The sequence below is a fragment of the Pectinophora gossypiella genome, chromosome 11, assembly GCF_024362695.1.
Source record: "Pectinophora gossypiella chromosome 11, ilPecGoss1.1, whole genome shotgun sequence".
Taxonomy (NCBI): Eukaryota; Metazoa; Arthropoda; class Insecta; order Lepidoptera; family Gelechiidae; genus Pectinophora; species Pectinophora gossypiella.
Window position 1 is genome coordinate 16,482,844 of NC_065414.1, and position 11,781 is coordinate 16,494,624.

General features: G+C 37.8%; 3 protein-coding genes across 4 annotated transcripts; 1 reads left to right on the top strand and 2 right to left on the bottom strand.

The window, feature by feature from the left end:
• Positions 1–577: 577 nt before the first annotated feature.
• On the bottom strand, positions 578–8,830 carry LOC126370864 (V-type proton ATPase subunit H). Of its 2 annotated transcripts, XM_050015972.1 has the most exons (11): positions 8,650–8,830; positions 8,477–8,558; positions 8,089–8,269; positions 7,426–7,635; positions 6,406–6,609; positions 5,484–5,618; positions 4,876–5,061; positions 4,247–4,434; positions 3,562–3,750; positions 2,138–2,251; positions 578–1,306 (listed from the first exon to the last, which is right to left on the bottom strand). In XM_050015972.1, exons 1-11 carry the CDS (start codon positions 8,702–8,704, stop codon positions 1,231–1,233), a joined length of 1,620 nt encoding a protein of 539 aa, XP_049871929.1. In that variant the 5' UTR covers positions 8,705–8,830; the 3' UTR covers positions 578–1,230. The 2 variants fall into 2 exon arrangements, with proteins under 2 accessions (XP_049871929.1, XP_049871930.1); XM_050015973.1 differs by lacking the exon at positions 6,406–6,609.
• Positions 8,831–9,033: 203 nt separating this feature from the next.
• On the top strand, positions 9,034–10,703 carry LOC126370881 (tRNA-splicing endonuclease subunit Sen2-like). Its single transcript, XM_050015995.1, has 4 exons — positions 9,034–9,252; positions 9,405–10,288; positions 10,372–10,496; positions 10,571–10,703. Exons 2-4 carry the CDS (start codon positions 9,481–9,483, stop codon positions 10,700–10,702), a joined length of 1,065 nt encoding a protein of 354 aa, XP_049871952.1. The 5' UTR covers positions 9,034–9,252; positions 9,405–9,480; the 3' UTR covers position 10,703.
• LOC126370891 (COX assembly mitochondrial protein homolog) lies at positions 10,695–11,437 on the bottom strand. Its single transcript, XM_050016005.1, has 2 exons — positions 11,213–11,437; positions 10,695–11,063 (listed from the first exon to the last, which is right to left on the bottom strand). The coding sequence occupies exons 1-2, from the start codon at positions 11,268–11,270 to the stop codon at positions 10,765–10,767; spliced, it is 357 nt and encodes a 118-aa protein (XP_049871962.1). The 5' UTR covers positions 11,271–11,437; the 3' UTR covers positions 10,695–10,764.
• Between the last annotated feature and the right edge of the window lie 344 nt (positions 11,438–11,781).

Below are 11,781 nucleotides of genomic sequence, written 5' to 3' on the forward strand. Positions count from 1 at the left end.
TGTTACAATTTTAGTGATAGATACTGTGAAAAATTTGAAATTTCGCCTACATGTTATCTCTTGCTTATTTTATAATAATTCCAAAAGCGTGAACTAAAAACGCACATGAACGGAAACGGAAGCTGAACTGTCAGTATGTTTTTTTTGTATGTTCGGATACACGTATTTTCATTTGAAAATATTTAATTCTTCTTCAAATGCGATCTTCTTTGCTGACCGATCACAATGCTGATGATATAATTAGCCTGGTTACAATAACAATTATCTAGCTAGGCAAGACAGTGTCTTATATTATTATTTTGTTTGGGCAAAGCTATGTCGCCAAGGAATGTGTGTGCTAAGTCACTAGCTAATAGTGCGGCCCACGGAGACCTATCCAAACCAATAATTTCAAGGAACATTAGTATGTTATTGTTAATAATTGGTTATAGAGTAGTCTCTATAACCAATTATTTGTGCTATAGTAATAATACGACTTGCTCGCCGTCTTAGCACCCAGAGTAGAAGACGAAGTCGGCAGAAGAACATTAATTTCATCTTTGGTCATAAAAAGGAAATTTTGAAATAAAAAGAAAACTACACTAGATTACGCAGTTTATTCACAATTCACAATACTGTTGTAGCCTGCTTGCCTGGATATAAATATCAATAAGCTACTTTTTCTAGATTTCATTAATGCGATGTATACGTAAATTTTCTATAATTAAAATTTGTTAATTTCATAACAATCATAGTAGATAGACCATAATAGGAATGTGGATAATACAAATATTTCACAATTGTTCTTAGAATTAAAATTATCTGGGTTTTGGGAAGCTTACAATTTTTGTTGAACACCTTTTAACATTAAGAACATTATTTATTTAACTGGAGTTACTGTTCTATTTATTTACAGAAAGTTAAATACTCAAATATAACACAGGGCTTTTAGGACAGATACTGAGACAACAGGAGAGTTGAAGGGTCAAGTTTGACCCTTTTAAATAGGCCAGAATATGAGAGGACAATGTGCACAATATAATGATTTGTGTTATTTACAGAAATAGGGCGGTGAAACTCGTAGATTTATATATTTCATTCGCTCTATCACATACTATAGTGTTCAGAGGAATTATTCATTTGTCACCCACGAGCCCAGTGGTCGGTGTCCAGCGGTAGTGACTACAAAGCCCTTGTATCCTAACAACAATAATAACAACGAATTTTATTTAAATACATGTCGTTAATAGTTTAAGCCTTAGCGCCGACTGTGGTGCCCGCTTGCTTGTCGATTTGTTCTTTCTCCAATTGCTTGCCGAGGTATTCCCTGAAAAATAAATAAATAAATAATATTGTATTGGATTACAGAACATTATAAGGAATCGTAATGGATATTTAGAGAAGTACTTCCGCACAATCGTAAAATCGTAGACGACGTACGTCTAGGTTTACTTGTCGCGTCACGTACGTAGCATAACATCCTCTATAAGGTATATGGCACACGCGACGCCCAGTTCTATTGGACCATTACGACGACACCACACTACTGGTGTGCTATAAGGCTGTGGCTCTGCCCACCCCGATAGGGATTATGGGCATGAGTCTGACTGTTAATCTAGAGAATATCTAGTGAGCTGATCAGGCCTGAGTGCGAGTTGTGTGGTCATTGGTCAACTTATACGCCGCGAGCTGTATATATTCCTTAGTCGTTTATGTCTGTGTTATAAACGGCGATACGGCTCACCACCTATCACGTTGGTCTAACAGCTCTGTGAGGTGTTGGTACTTGGTTGATGTTACGACTGATGTACCTCTGACTTCCCCAATTGGCTAGTTTCCTTAGTTTTCTATGACGTCACAGTGTGCTTTTACATACAACCTCTATAGTAATTTCGCGTTTTGACGTTTAGTAAAAGTACCTGATTTGACATATTTTTTGTCAAACTTATGTGATGAAATGTCGGACTTATTATTACGTTTTTCTCGATTAAAATTCATAAATAAGTTAAATAGAAAAAATAAAATGTTTTTCGTTAGTTTTATATCTGTCTTTATTTATTTAGTAATTAGAATTTCATAATTTATCTTGAACCCAGTACACAACCCAATTGTTATGTGTATGTCTGCGTGATAGATAAGAGTAGTGAGGTATACGCACCAGTTATGGACCATGAGTTTCTGTACGGCGAGCAGTGCCTCGTACCGCACGTTGGGGTCGTCGTGGCTCAGCAGGTACATCACACGCTGCTTACCACCCAGCTGCTCGATGATACTGGAAGAAATCGACACATGACGTTGCATAATATAACTTTCCCGAAAGGTTAGAAAGAGGTGTATAGTATATAAGTACACCCAATTGTAGATTTGCCGCAGATTGCATTAACTACTTGGCCGGACAAATGGGGAGCGCTGAAGGCTCTCACCCGGTACAACGTTTAAGACAACAGGCTTTAGGGTGCCCAGTTGGGCGCGAACCTCGGCTCAGGTAGTCGTCTGAGAGGAAAAATATTTGAAAGAATTAATCGACCCTAGTGGGTCGATAGCGATAAGCGCTGAATGAGGGAAATCGTCGACCACGCCGGCGGGGTCGGTATCGGGGCCGGGGTCCTGAGGACTGTAATGTAGTGTAACCAAACGCAACTTATAGGGAAACCGAAACGCAAGTGGTACAGATTGTCATGTTGACAGTTGTCATTGAGTAACAAGGATATAAAAAGGTTAACCTATAATGCGCGGGAAAAGACTACAGACGCCTCTAAAAAGACTAAGACCTTTCTTTGGATATAGCGGGAGAGAGGCATGGTACATGTTGTGACAAATATTTTATATAAAACCATAAACTCCATAAACTGGGCACAAACCTGGAAACCACGTGACATCAATTATCAATGATCCCACCATCAGTTCAAATTCCAACTAATAAAAGTCCAAGTCAGTGTTTTAGATCCCGGGTGATTCGAAACCGTGACAGTACGATGCAAGTCACGCGTTCTCTGAACAGAGCTATCATGGATTTTAATCGTCACGTAATTAATGTTAATAACTGCTGCGGGCTTAGCACCGTAAGCGCGCGACTCTTTCTCGCCGCGACAGAGATCGTCTGTCTCTTTCTGTGCAGTACTGTGTGAGAGAGATGGGTGACGTATGTCGAGGCGAGAAAGAGTCGCGCGCTTACGGTGCTAAGCCCGCTGAAGAGCAAAAAGGCCGCCAAATGCACTGTACTGGTTCGTATAAATGTTCGGATCATCTTAGTTTCTGACAATCGGGTGATCAGCCAGCAATGATATGGACGAAAGTAAGATGATCCGTGCTTCGGAAGGCATAACGTGCCTGCCGTTGGTCCCGGTTACTATTTACTGATGTAAGTAGTCGTTACATGAGCCATGTCAGGGGCCTTTGGCGGCTCAATAGTAACCCTGACACCAGGGTTGATGAGGTTGGTACTCCACCTCACAACCCACACGATAGAAGAAGAAAACCGGGATTCGAACCCGGGACTTCCGGTTCGTGAGCCCAACGCTCAACAACTGGACCACGGAGTCGGTTAGCTGTTGATATAATATAGTAGTATAGTGTACGTACTGCTTGCCGCGCGGGTAGTGGCGCACGTACTCGCCCACGTCGTAGCAGGCGACGGCGAGCACCACGGGGTCGCTGCTCTTCTCCAGCAGGTGCACGAGGGTGCGCAGGAGTTCCTGCCCGCGCTCGTTTAGACGGGCCGCGTTCTCGCGCCAGAATTTGGCGGATTTGTGCACCGGCGACCATTCCAGGCTTGATGGTGGTAAATTATAATGTTAGTTTGATTTATATTTCTTAATTCATTTTGTGGATTTTATTTGCTGTATAGATTCACAAAAAGTAGATTATCTAGTAATTTTCACATTTAGTTAAAAAAATATCTATTTGCAATATATTTAAAAAGAGTTTCTTCAGAAAGTTTACGACATGATGAAATATACATTGTTTTAAGTTTACGCGGTTATTATCATCCCGTGATAATGGCACTTGCAACAGTGTCGAAATATCGGTAGTCTCATATCCCTACTTTCAACGCGGTAAGAACCCGTTATTATGTGTTTTAATTATGATGAAATATGATCCATAATAATTTTGACTTCAAACTAAATGAAGTGTTTGGGTAACTAAATAACCAATAAACAACCGAGTAGACACTCAGTAAATGAGTTCTTACTGGTGTTTTATCACATTTTTACCCAAGTACCTGGTTTGAACCCGGATGGATTATCCTACATGGCCAAATACTAACCGTCCACTCTTAATCTCGGTAGCGTACTGGTCAAACGAGGACAGGTCTTGGACGGAGGCTTGGAGACGCTCGTTGAGGAAATCCACATCATTCATGATGTCTTCATCGTCAGACCTCTTCTGTTCCAAGATCGACAGCTGCTTCAGCACCTTGCATTGCACCATGGCGATGCAATGCTCACGTGACACCTGGGGATGGAAATTAAATTATATAATGGTGTTGATTCCAGTACACACCGTTTAAGTTATACCTGTCATTTTCTTATCCGCCGAAAAGGAAAGGGACGGGTAATCGACAGGCATAAAATTTATGGAACACGCATCAATTTTAGTCAGAGAGATTTTATATTGGCCAATAACCTGACAGAATTAAGTTGACAGCTCACGTCGAACGGGTTGAGGGTGATGCCTATTTTATGCACCCGGGTTATTCATCCTTTTCCTTTTCGGCGGATAAGAAAATGACAGGTATACCTTAAAATAAAATTAGATGGTGTCTGCAGGAATTAGCACCATAAATTAGCAGATAGCTTTGTTCCCGCCTGACTGCTCGGTAGTTGACCGCCAGCAGTCGGTGTTAGGTGGGAGCGGTGTTAGCGGAGCTGACCTTTGGAATCAGAAAGTAATCACCTGGGAATCCTCAGGCTTCTCAATGAGGTTCCTGAAGACGGCGAGCACGATGCGCGTGACCTTCTCCTTGACGGAGTCGCTGAGGATGTCGGCGAGGATCGGGATCGCGTTGAACTTGTTCATCTTCTCAGCCAACAGCGGGTTGAAGGTCAGAACCCACAGGCAGAACACCAGCTGGTATTGCACCTATGTTGAGAAAGTTGGTCATTAAGACTGTTGTAATGATGACTGTTTATGATGATTACAAGTTTATACTTGAAAAGGTTTTTCAAGACCTAAATCACTCACAAGATTTGTCATTAGTACACCGCTAATTGCGGAAGCCAGAAAGAAAAAAAAATGCGTTAAATAACTGATTTCGAACTTGAAGTATTACACTAGTAACATTTTTTTGGAAGATTACAGTATACATAGTGTAAATATTTGGGATATACAATTAGCGTTAGTCACGTTTGGTGTGCGTTACACACACAGCCTTCACCTCTTCCACGTAACAGACGCGACGCGACTAACGCTTTTTTGGTTTAAGGGTAAAAGTGTCAGATAGCAGTAATAAGTAGCGAAACATCGTGGTTGCAAACTGTAATAAATGAAGAGAGAATTCTTACCTGGAAGTTGACACGCGAGGCAAGGATAGACAGCAGCGTGGAGATGCCATCGACTGAAAGGAACGCGAAGCGATACTCGTCGACACGCAGCATCATCTGGAGGCAGCGCGCCACCGACTGGATGTAGTCATTGTTCTGTGAAAAACACCAGCACTTTAAATAACTCCAAGCGTTTACTTCAAATAAGCAACATTAAACCCCGTTCTTTTGATATAGAACCGCTCACCACACATTTATTCTAGAAATCTAAAGTGAATTGAAATAGCACCAGTTACGAATAATTAGCCTTCAGCTTCTAAGTTCAAGAGAAGTTTAAAGCTGGTCGACAAGTTTGAAAACACCCTATTTATTAAGTGCAATTGTCATTTGCCATCATCTTTAGTATCATGGATTACAAAGTCTTCGCATCCCATCATAGTATTGCATAGTATTCTTAAAACCATATTAGGGAACATTGAGCTACCCAGTTATTTTGGTACTAATACCATGTGACAAAATTACTGTTACGTATGAATACAAGATAATCTTATCTTTTCAAATTTTGTCAGACGGTTTACAGTACATTGCTTGGCAACTGAACTCTCGCGTGAACAGTTTTAAAGAAAAGAGAGTAGTGGTTATTTACACATTATTCAGTAAAAGAGCAGAACGTTTAGGCACATTTATCAGTGGAACATCTTTATGCTTTTATTTACTTACCTATAGGTAAAACAATTTTCAATAGTTGATAGGTACATATTTATAAACTTGGTGTGTTAGATAGACGTTAATAAAGAAAGCATGCAATCAATATTAGTTGACATGATTAGAATGGTTATCACGAGAATAAAACTTACCGACGACATTCATATTAAGTACAAAGTGTTACTGAGATAGTTACAAACAGTCAGTGTCACACAGTAAGTGGAGACATCTAGGGTACCTTATGTAAACCGGGCGGCAAATCGTCATGCGGTTTCAGCTTATCGAAAGAGCTGTAAAGGCTCGAGTACTTGTCGTTGACGCCGTCACTGGCGGTCTTGTCCTTGTGCTTGTGTTTCTCCGACAGTTTGTCGGAGAAATTGTGTTTCTCGTGGGCCAACATAACCTGCTCGGCATGCGCTAACTCGGCACTCATTTCCTCCGCCTTGCCAGAAAACAAACCTCTCAGTAAACATGCATCGCACCATCTCCCATGATGCGTGGCGCAGCTCACAACACACAGTTACTGTTCAGTGGTTTAGACACAGATGGGTGTTACTTCTGATGTACTGCGGACGCTGTAAGCTCGTGCTGCCAAGCATGCCATGCTATGTTCTCTGTGACAGAGGTTTACCAGGCCTCATTGCAGAATGTACTAACTATTGAGACTTAATAAAGAGAAATGAGGTGAAATAAGAAACGAAGCTATGAATTTAAGGAAAACTACTTTATGTCAATGGTTAGATAATTAATTAAATAGTGATATATAAATTTTAAATTGGTTTGTCGGAAAAATATGATTCCTAATATTTATATATGATATTTGTATGGATAACATATAATACATACAAAAAATGTAATGTTGGTGAAAATTGTGATATTATTATGTAAGTTCTAATTATGAATGTGAAGTCTACCATTAATGTAATTTAATAAATTGTGATGTGTATAGCTAGCAAATATTACAAAAATAAAATCAGATTTTGAATAAAATATTAGAAACCTTTAAAAAAAGATAAAGAAATATTTTACCCAAAATGTTGCCACACACATTCTGATAATAATATAATGCCCCACCAGCAAAGCATGATAAATTACATATTTACACATTACAAACATAATAATAAATCAACAAATATAAAATCTCAAAAAAATCATGCATTCTCCACATCACACATGCACTATTCTATGAAAATCAAATTTTCAAAATCAATCATGAAAAAATGTTGCTTTAGTGAGGTTGACAAGTAGAGAGACTTACATTCATCTTGAGTTGGTCCTTGAGCCAGGACAGGTAGAAGTGGAGGTCACTCTTCTCCATGAGTTGCGGGTGCCAGCAGGCGAGCTTGGCAATGACACGGGCCGTCATGTGCTGGATGAACTCGTCCTGACGGTTCAACAGGTTGAGGAAAGGCTGCCATGCGTTACCCTTCTTGTTCTCACGGAAGATTTTCACTCTAGACTTATCCTCCTGAAATAACCAAGTATGTGTTCACTCTCAAGTACATTTATTACTCTTAATTGTACACATAACATACCTAAATACACTTAGGCACTATGATTACTATAGAACCAAATTATGTGGAAAATATACAGATTTTCATAGATCATTAATATCTTTAGCTTTTAAATGGTGAACAACTATAAAAGAGGAAAGGGTATGTCACAGTAATATTACAGCTGCAGCTATTTTATAATGATGAGATTCCAGTCAAGAGTTGCCTATCCATTTGGAAATTGAAACTAAACATAATAGTTTACTGAAAATACAGAACTCAAATAGAAAAAGACATTTTGTTGGTAAATATAATAACTAATAATTAAACATGTCTAAATTATCATGATCATGTCAAAGCATCCCAAGCTAGTATAAAACCATAGAAAATGATTAAAAAATATAAATATAAAAAAGATGGTGACTTACAGAAAGAATGTCATCAATCAGAACAAGGATGTACTGGATGGTATGGTCCTTGCTGATGTGGGTGAGCAGGTTGAGGAACACCTCGGCACACACTTCAGGCTGCTTGTCTGGCAGGGTCTTGTCCCCGCGCTGGTCCAGGTTCACGATGAAGTCGTGGTCGCGCTGTGTGATCATCTGGCCTCTATGCACAACATGTCAACTCCTATTAGATTTTGAACCCACCAAGAAAAGGTCCAGTACATTTTAATTTCAAGATAAACCAAGCAATTAGCATATTCAGTTATATCGTATATGACAACGCCTTTATCAAAGCACGAAAAGTGCACATCCTTAGAGATATCAGAAATATAACCAGTGTCATATTCATATTGCATAAATCAATACTTACTGCAAGTAAGACTGCCAGTTGATCTGGGACGAACGGATATCGCTTGCTCTGATTTGCAGCACACTGGTGGCCGCAATCATGTCTGGAAATTATAGAATTATCATGGAATATCGAAAAATACTAACTATCCCATTAGTTATTTTAGGTTTCAAGATTTCTGCGTATGTACTCACCGATTTTTTCGTCACCCATGAGTTTGGTGACATTTTCCTCGTTGATGTTAGCCATTTTGGCTAAGTAATCAGGAATTTATTACACCTCAAATTAGGATAAAATCCAGAGGATTTTATAATTCGCAAATCCAGAAAATAAAGACAACCTCAGCTGAGAGGTCTTGTGACTATGATGAGTGAAGTTAGTCATTTATAGGATGATAATTGTTTTCTTACCTTCTTTTACGTATACAATTCTTGCTGAAAAAGAAAGAGACAAAAAGATAAATTGTAATGTTGTCTATACTGCAATAGGCACAGAAATACAACATAAGAATTGAAAGCTGTCATGTCGTTCAGAAATCAATTCAGAAATTGATATTATATTTTTTATATGATTTTCTTGGATTTACATATGTCACTGCACACTGTCATTAGTTGCCAAATCGTTTCAAATCAATCATTAATCAAAGAAAAATGCAACTCTAGAAGATCAACTTATCACCCAGTTGCTGTTTTGTGTAGGTGGGCTGATTGTATTGAGTTGAACGAATGTATTTTCGTGGCTTAAAAGGAATTGGAGAATCAAAAAAGTTTATGGAGGCGCAAATGATCGGTGACAAGGTAGGTAATTAATGAGTTGTTTACATACCGTCAAATTTTTCCTGGTCCCCCATGATTTATAGGTATTTAACACAGGCTACTACGCTAAAATTTTGTTTAGGGATTCATAACCAATTAATTTTGTATTAAAAAAGTGACTTTTTGTGTTACAGATTCATAATTTGCGCCTACACCCGTGACAGATTCGTCTTAAAATAAATTTGGGAACTGGCCAGTTCTTTTGTCATCATGACTACATCGCAAACAGGAGATGATTGTCACACTAACGACCCAAATAACTTATTTCCGATTGAATCATTACGATTCCCATTAGATAATTCTATGCGCATTATATTTACTGGTTATTACAATGGGTTTAGTGTAGAAGTGAGGTCAGTTGATGAAATGGCTCTTCTGTATCATATGGGATGCTTTGGCAAAGGTACAGCATCAAGATCTAAGCCTAGAGCTGCACAAAGTGATGGTAGCCCTTCTATAATTCGCAAGAGACAGTTCCTTAAAAGAAATTATTGGTATAAGAAGTTTGCTGATCCTCGCCAAACAACAGAAGGTGGCATGTTTCTTAAAGAGGTTAAGGAACTAAGTAATAAAATAATGCATGATAGCAAGGCATTAAATAGGAAAGGTGTGATTGATTTAGTTTCCAGTGATGAAGATGTGAGTACCGGCAATGAGGAACTCTCTAATGAAATGGGAGGTTTTCAACCAAATGAGAAAGACAATATTATGGTCATAGTGCCAAATAGCGATTCAGAAGATGATAATTATTTTGCTAAATTGAAACCTAAATGCTGCCTTAACAGAATAAAGTTGCAAGAAAAACTAATGCTTACTTTGCAGGAAGCTTTTTTCTTATTATATGGTCTTGGTTGTTTACAAATAATTACCTCTGATAATAAATTGTTGAACATTCAAGAGAGCTGGGATACTTTTGTGCATTCTGATAAGGATTTTATCCCAAGATATGTTGTATACCACTACTTCAGGTCGAAGGGTTATGTTGTGAAGCCAGGAATCAAGTTTGGTGGTGACTATTGTAAGAGTTACATCTAATGTTTGATTTATTGCATTTGGTTTACATTTTTAAAGCAACCTTTCAATGATTTAATTTAATTTCAGTGTTGTACAAAGAAGGCCCTGGAGTCTCACATGCTGATTACATTGTTGTCTTCAAATTGGCATACCAAAACGATGATTGGCTTTCAATCCTTGGCCATGTTAGAATGGCTAATACTACTGTAAAGGTATAAATTTTATTTATATTATAAATTTTATATTCTGTAGCTTTTATCTACAAAATACTTTTCTTTGTTTCCAGGAAATATTAATAGCAGAAGTTTCTAGACCAGACAAACCTCATAAACTTCCAGAAGACTTGAAATTGTATAGTGTAAGAGAAATATTGCTAAATAGGAAAAAACCAGTGTCAATAAATAATGATGTTGAATAGATGCAATCTTTTATATTTACACTAAAAAAAATATAACAGTATCTACAAAGTCTAACTTTACATCATGCTCTTTTGATTGGTTTCTTGACACCAGTTCTCCTGAATTCACTTCTTTCTTTTAAATATTCTTCTGTACATAAATTCCTGAATGCATCATTTTTATACCAGTTGGAAAGACAGTCCTTTAGAACAGAGTTTTGTTCTCTACATGATATGACCATCATTAATGAAGAACTTTTGCAGCAATTTTCAAATTCAGCTACTTCTTTAGTACATTTTTCTTTTTTAGCCTTATCTCGCATGAGTTTAGGTATCAGTACCTCTACTTCCACTTTTCTCAGGGTTCTGTCATCAGGATCACCTGAAATGTTACAAATATCATTATATGTCTTAACTATAAGCTTTACTTATTATTATTATTATACTTAAATAATAAAGACTTATGCTTAAGCATTGTTGCTGTCCCTACCAGGAAGATATCCATAGAAGAAATTGTTTAAGAATACGTACCTAACCCGTGAGGGCCTTCAGATAGCTTTTTGGATAGTACTGTTTTTTCATTCGACATGGTTCTAATTCAGTATAATCAACAATTTATCGTACTTAATAATTCAATGAACATGGATCTTTTCGTTGTTCATTATCATTATTTGATATGGTAAAGTAATAAAATTACCTAAAAGTCTACAACTTGTCTACAACCCAACCAACCACTGTCAAGATGACATCTGTCAAGCGAATAATGTTTTTTTCCTGTAGAAATACAGTACTTGACCTACAGTTTACAGCCGCCCCGTTTACTTACATTATTTAATATCAGATTTATCGTGCGTGACATAAAATGCTAAAACGGTTGTTAAATCAACAAGGATTATGGACTTATCTTTCTGTCTATCCTTCTGTGTCCCCTGCCTACATCATGTCCTCATGGCCTACCTTATAAAACCATAGAGTTGTTTATTTTTTATTGGCCAAAAATCAACAGCCCAAAGCTAGCTAAATATTTAATGTGTGGCCTGTATAGAAAAACATGGCAATCGACTTTTGTTGCTATTTCTTTTGAAGTAAGTACAGATGAA

Coding starts and splice junctions, on each gene's coding strand:
- LOC126370891 (XM_050016005.1), bottom strand. CDS start 11,270: ATGTCGAATGAAAAAACAGTACTATCCAAAAAGCTATCTGAAGGCCCT. Junction 11,064..11,212: donor TGAAGGCCCTCACGGGTTAG/GTACGTATTCTT, acceptor GTAACATTTCAG/GTGATCCTGATGACAGAACC.
- LOC126370864 (XM_050015972.1), bottom strand. CDS start 8,704: ATGGCTAACATCAACGAGGAAAATGTCACCAAACTCATGGGTGACGAA. Junction 8,559..8,649: donor CATGGGTGACGAAAAAATCG/GTGAGTACATAC, acceptor TATAATTTCCAG/ACATGATTGCGGCCACCAGT. Junction 5,619..6,405: donor TGCCGCCCGGTTTACATAAG/GTACCCTAGATG, acceptor TGTTTTTCACAG/AACAATGACTACATCCAGTC.
- LOC126370881 (XM_050015995.1), top strand. CDS start 9,481: ATGACTACATCGCAAACAGGAGATGATTGTCACACTAACGACCCAAAT. Junction 10,289..10,371: donor CAAGTTTGGTGGTGACTATT/GTAAGAGTTACA, acceptor ATTTAATTTCAG/TGTTGTACAAAGAAGGCCCT. Junction 10,497..10,570: donor TGGCTAATACTACTGTAAAG/GTATAAATTTTA, acceptor CTTTGTTTCCAG/GAAATATTAATAGCAGAAGT.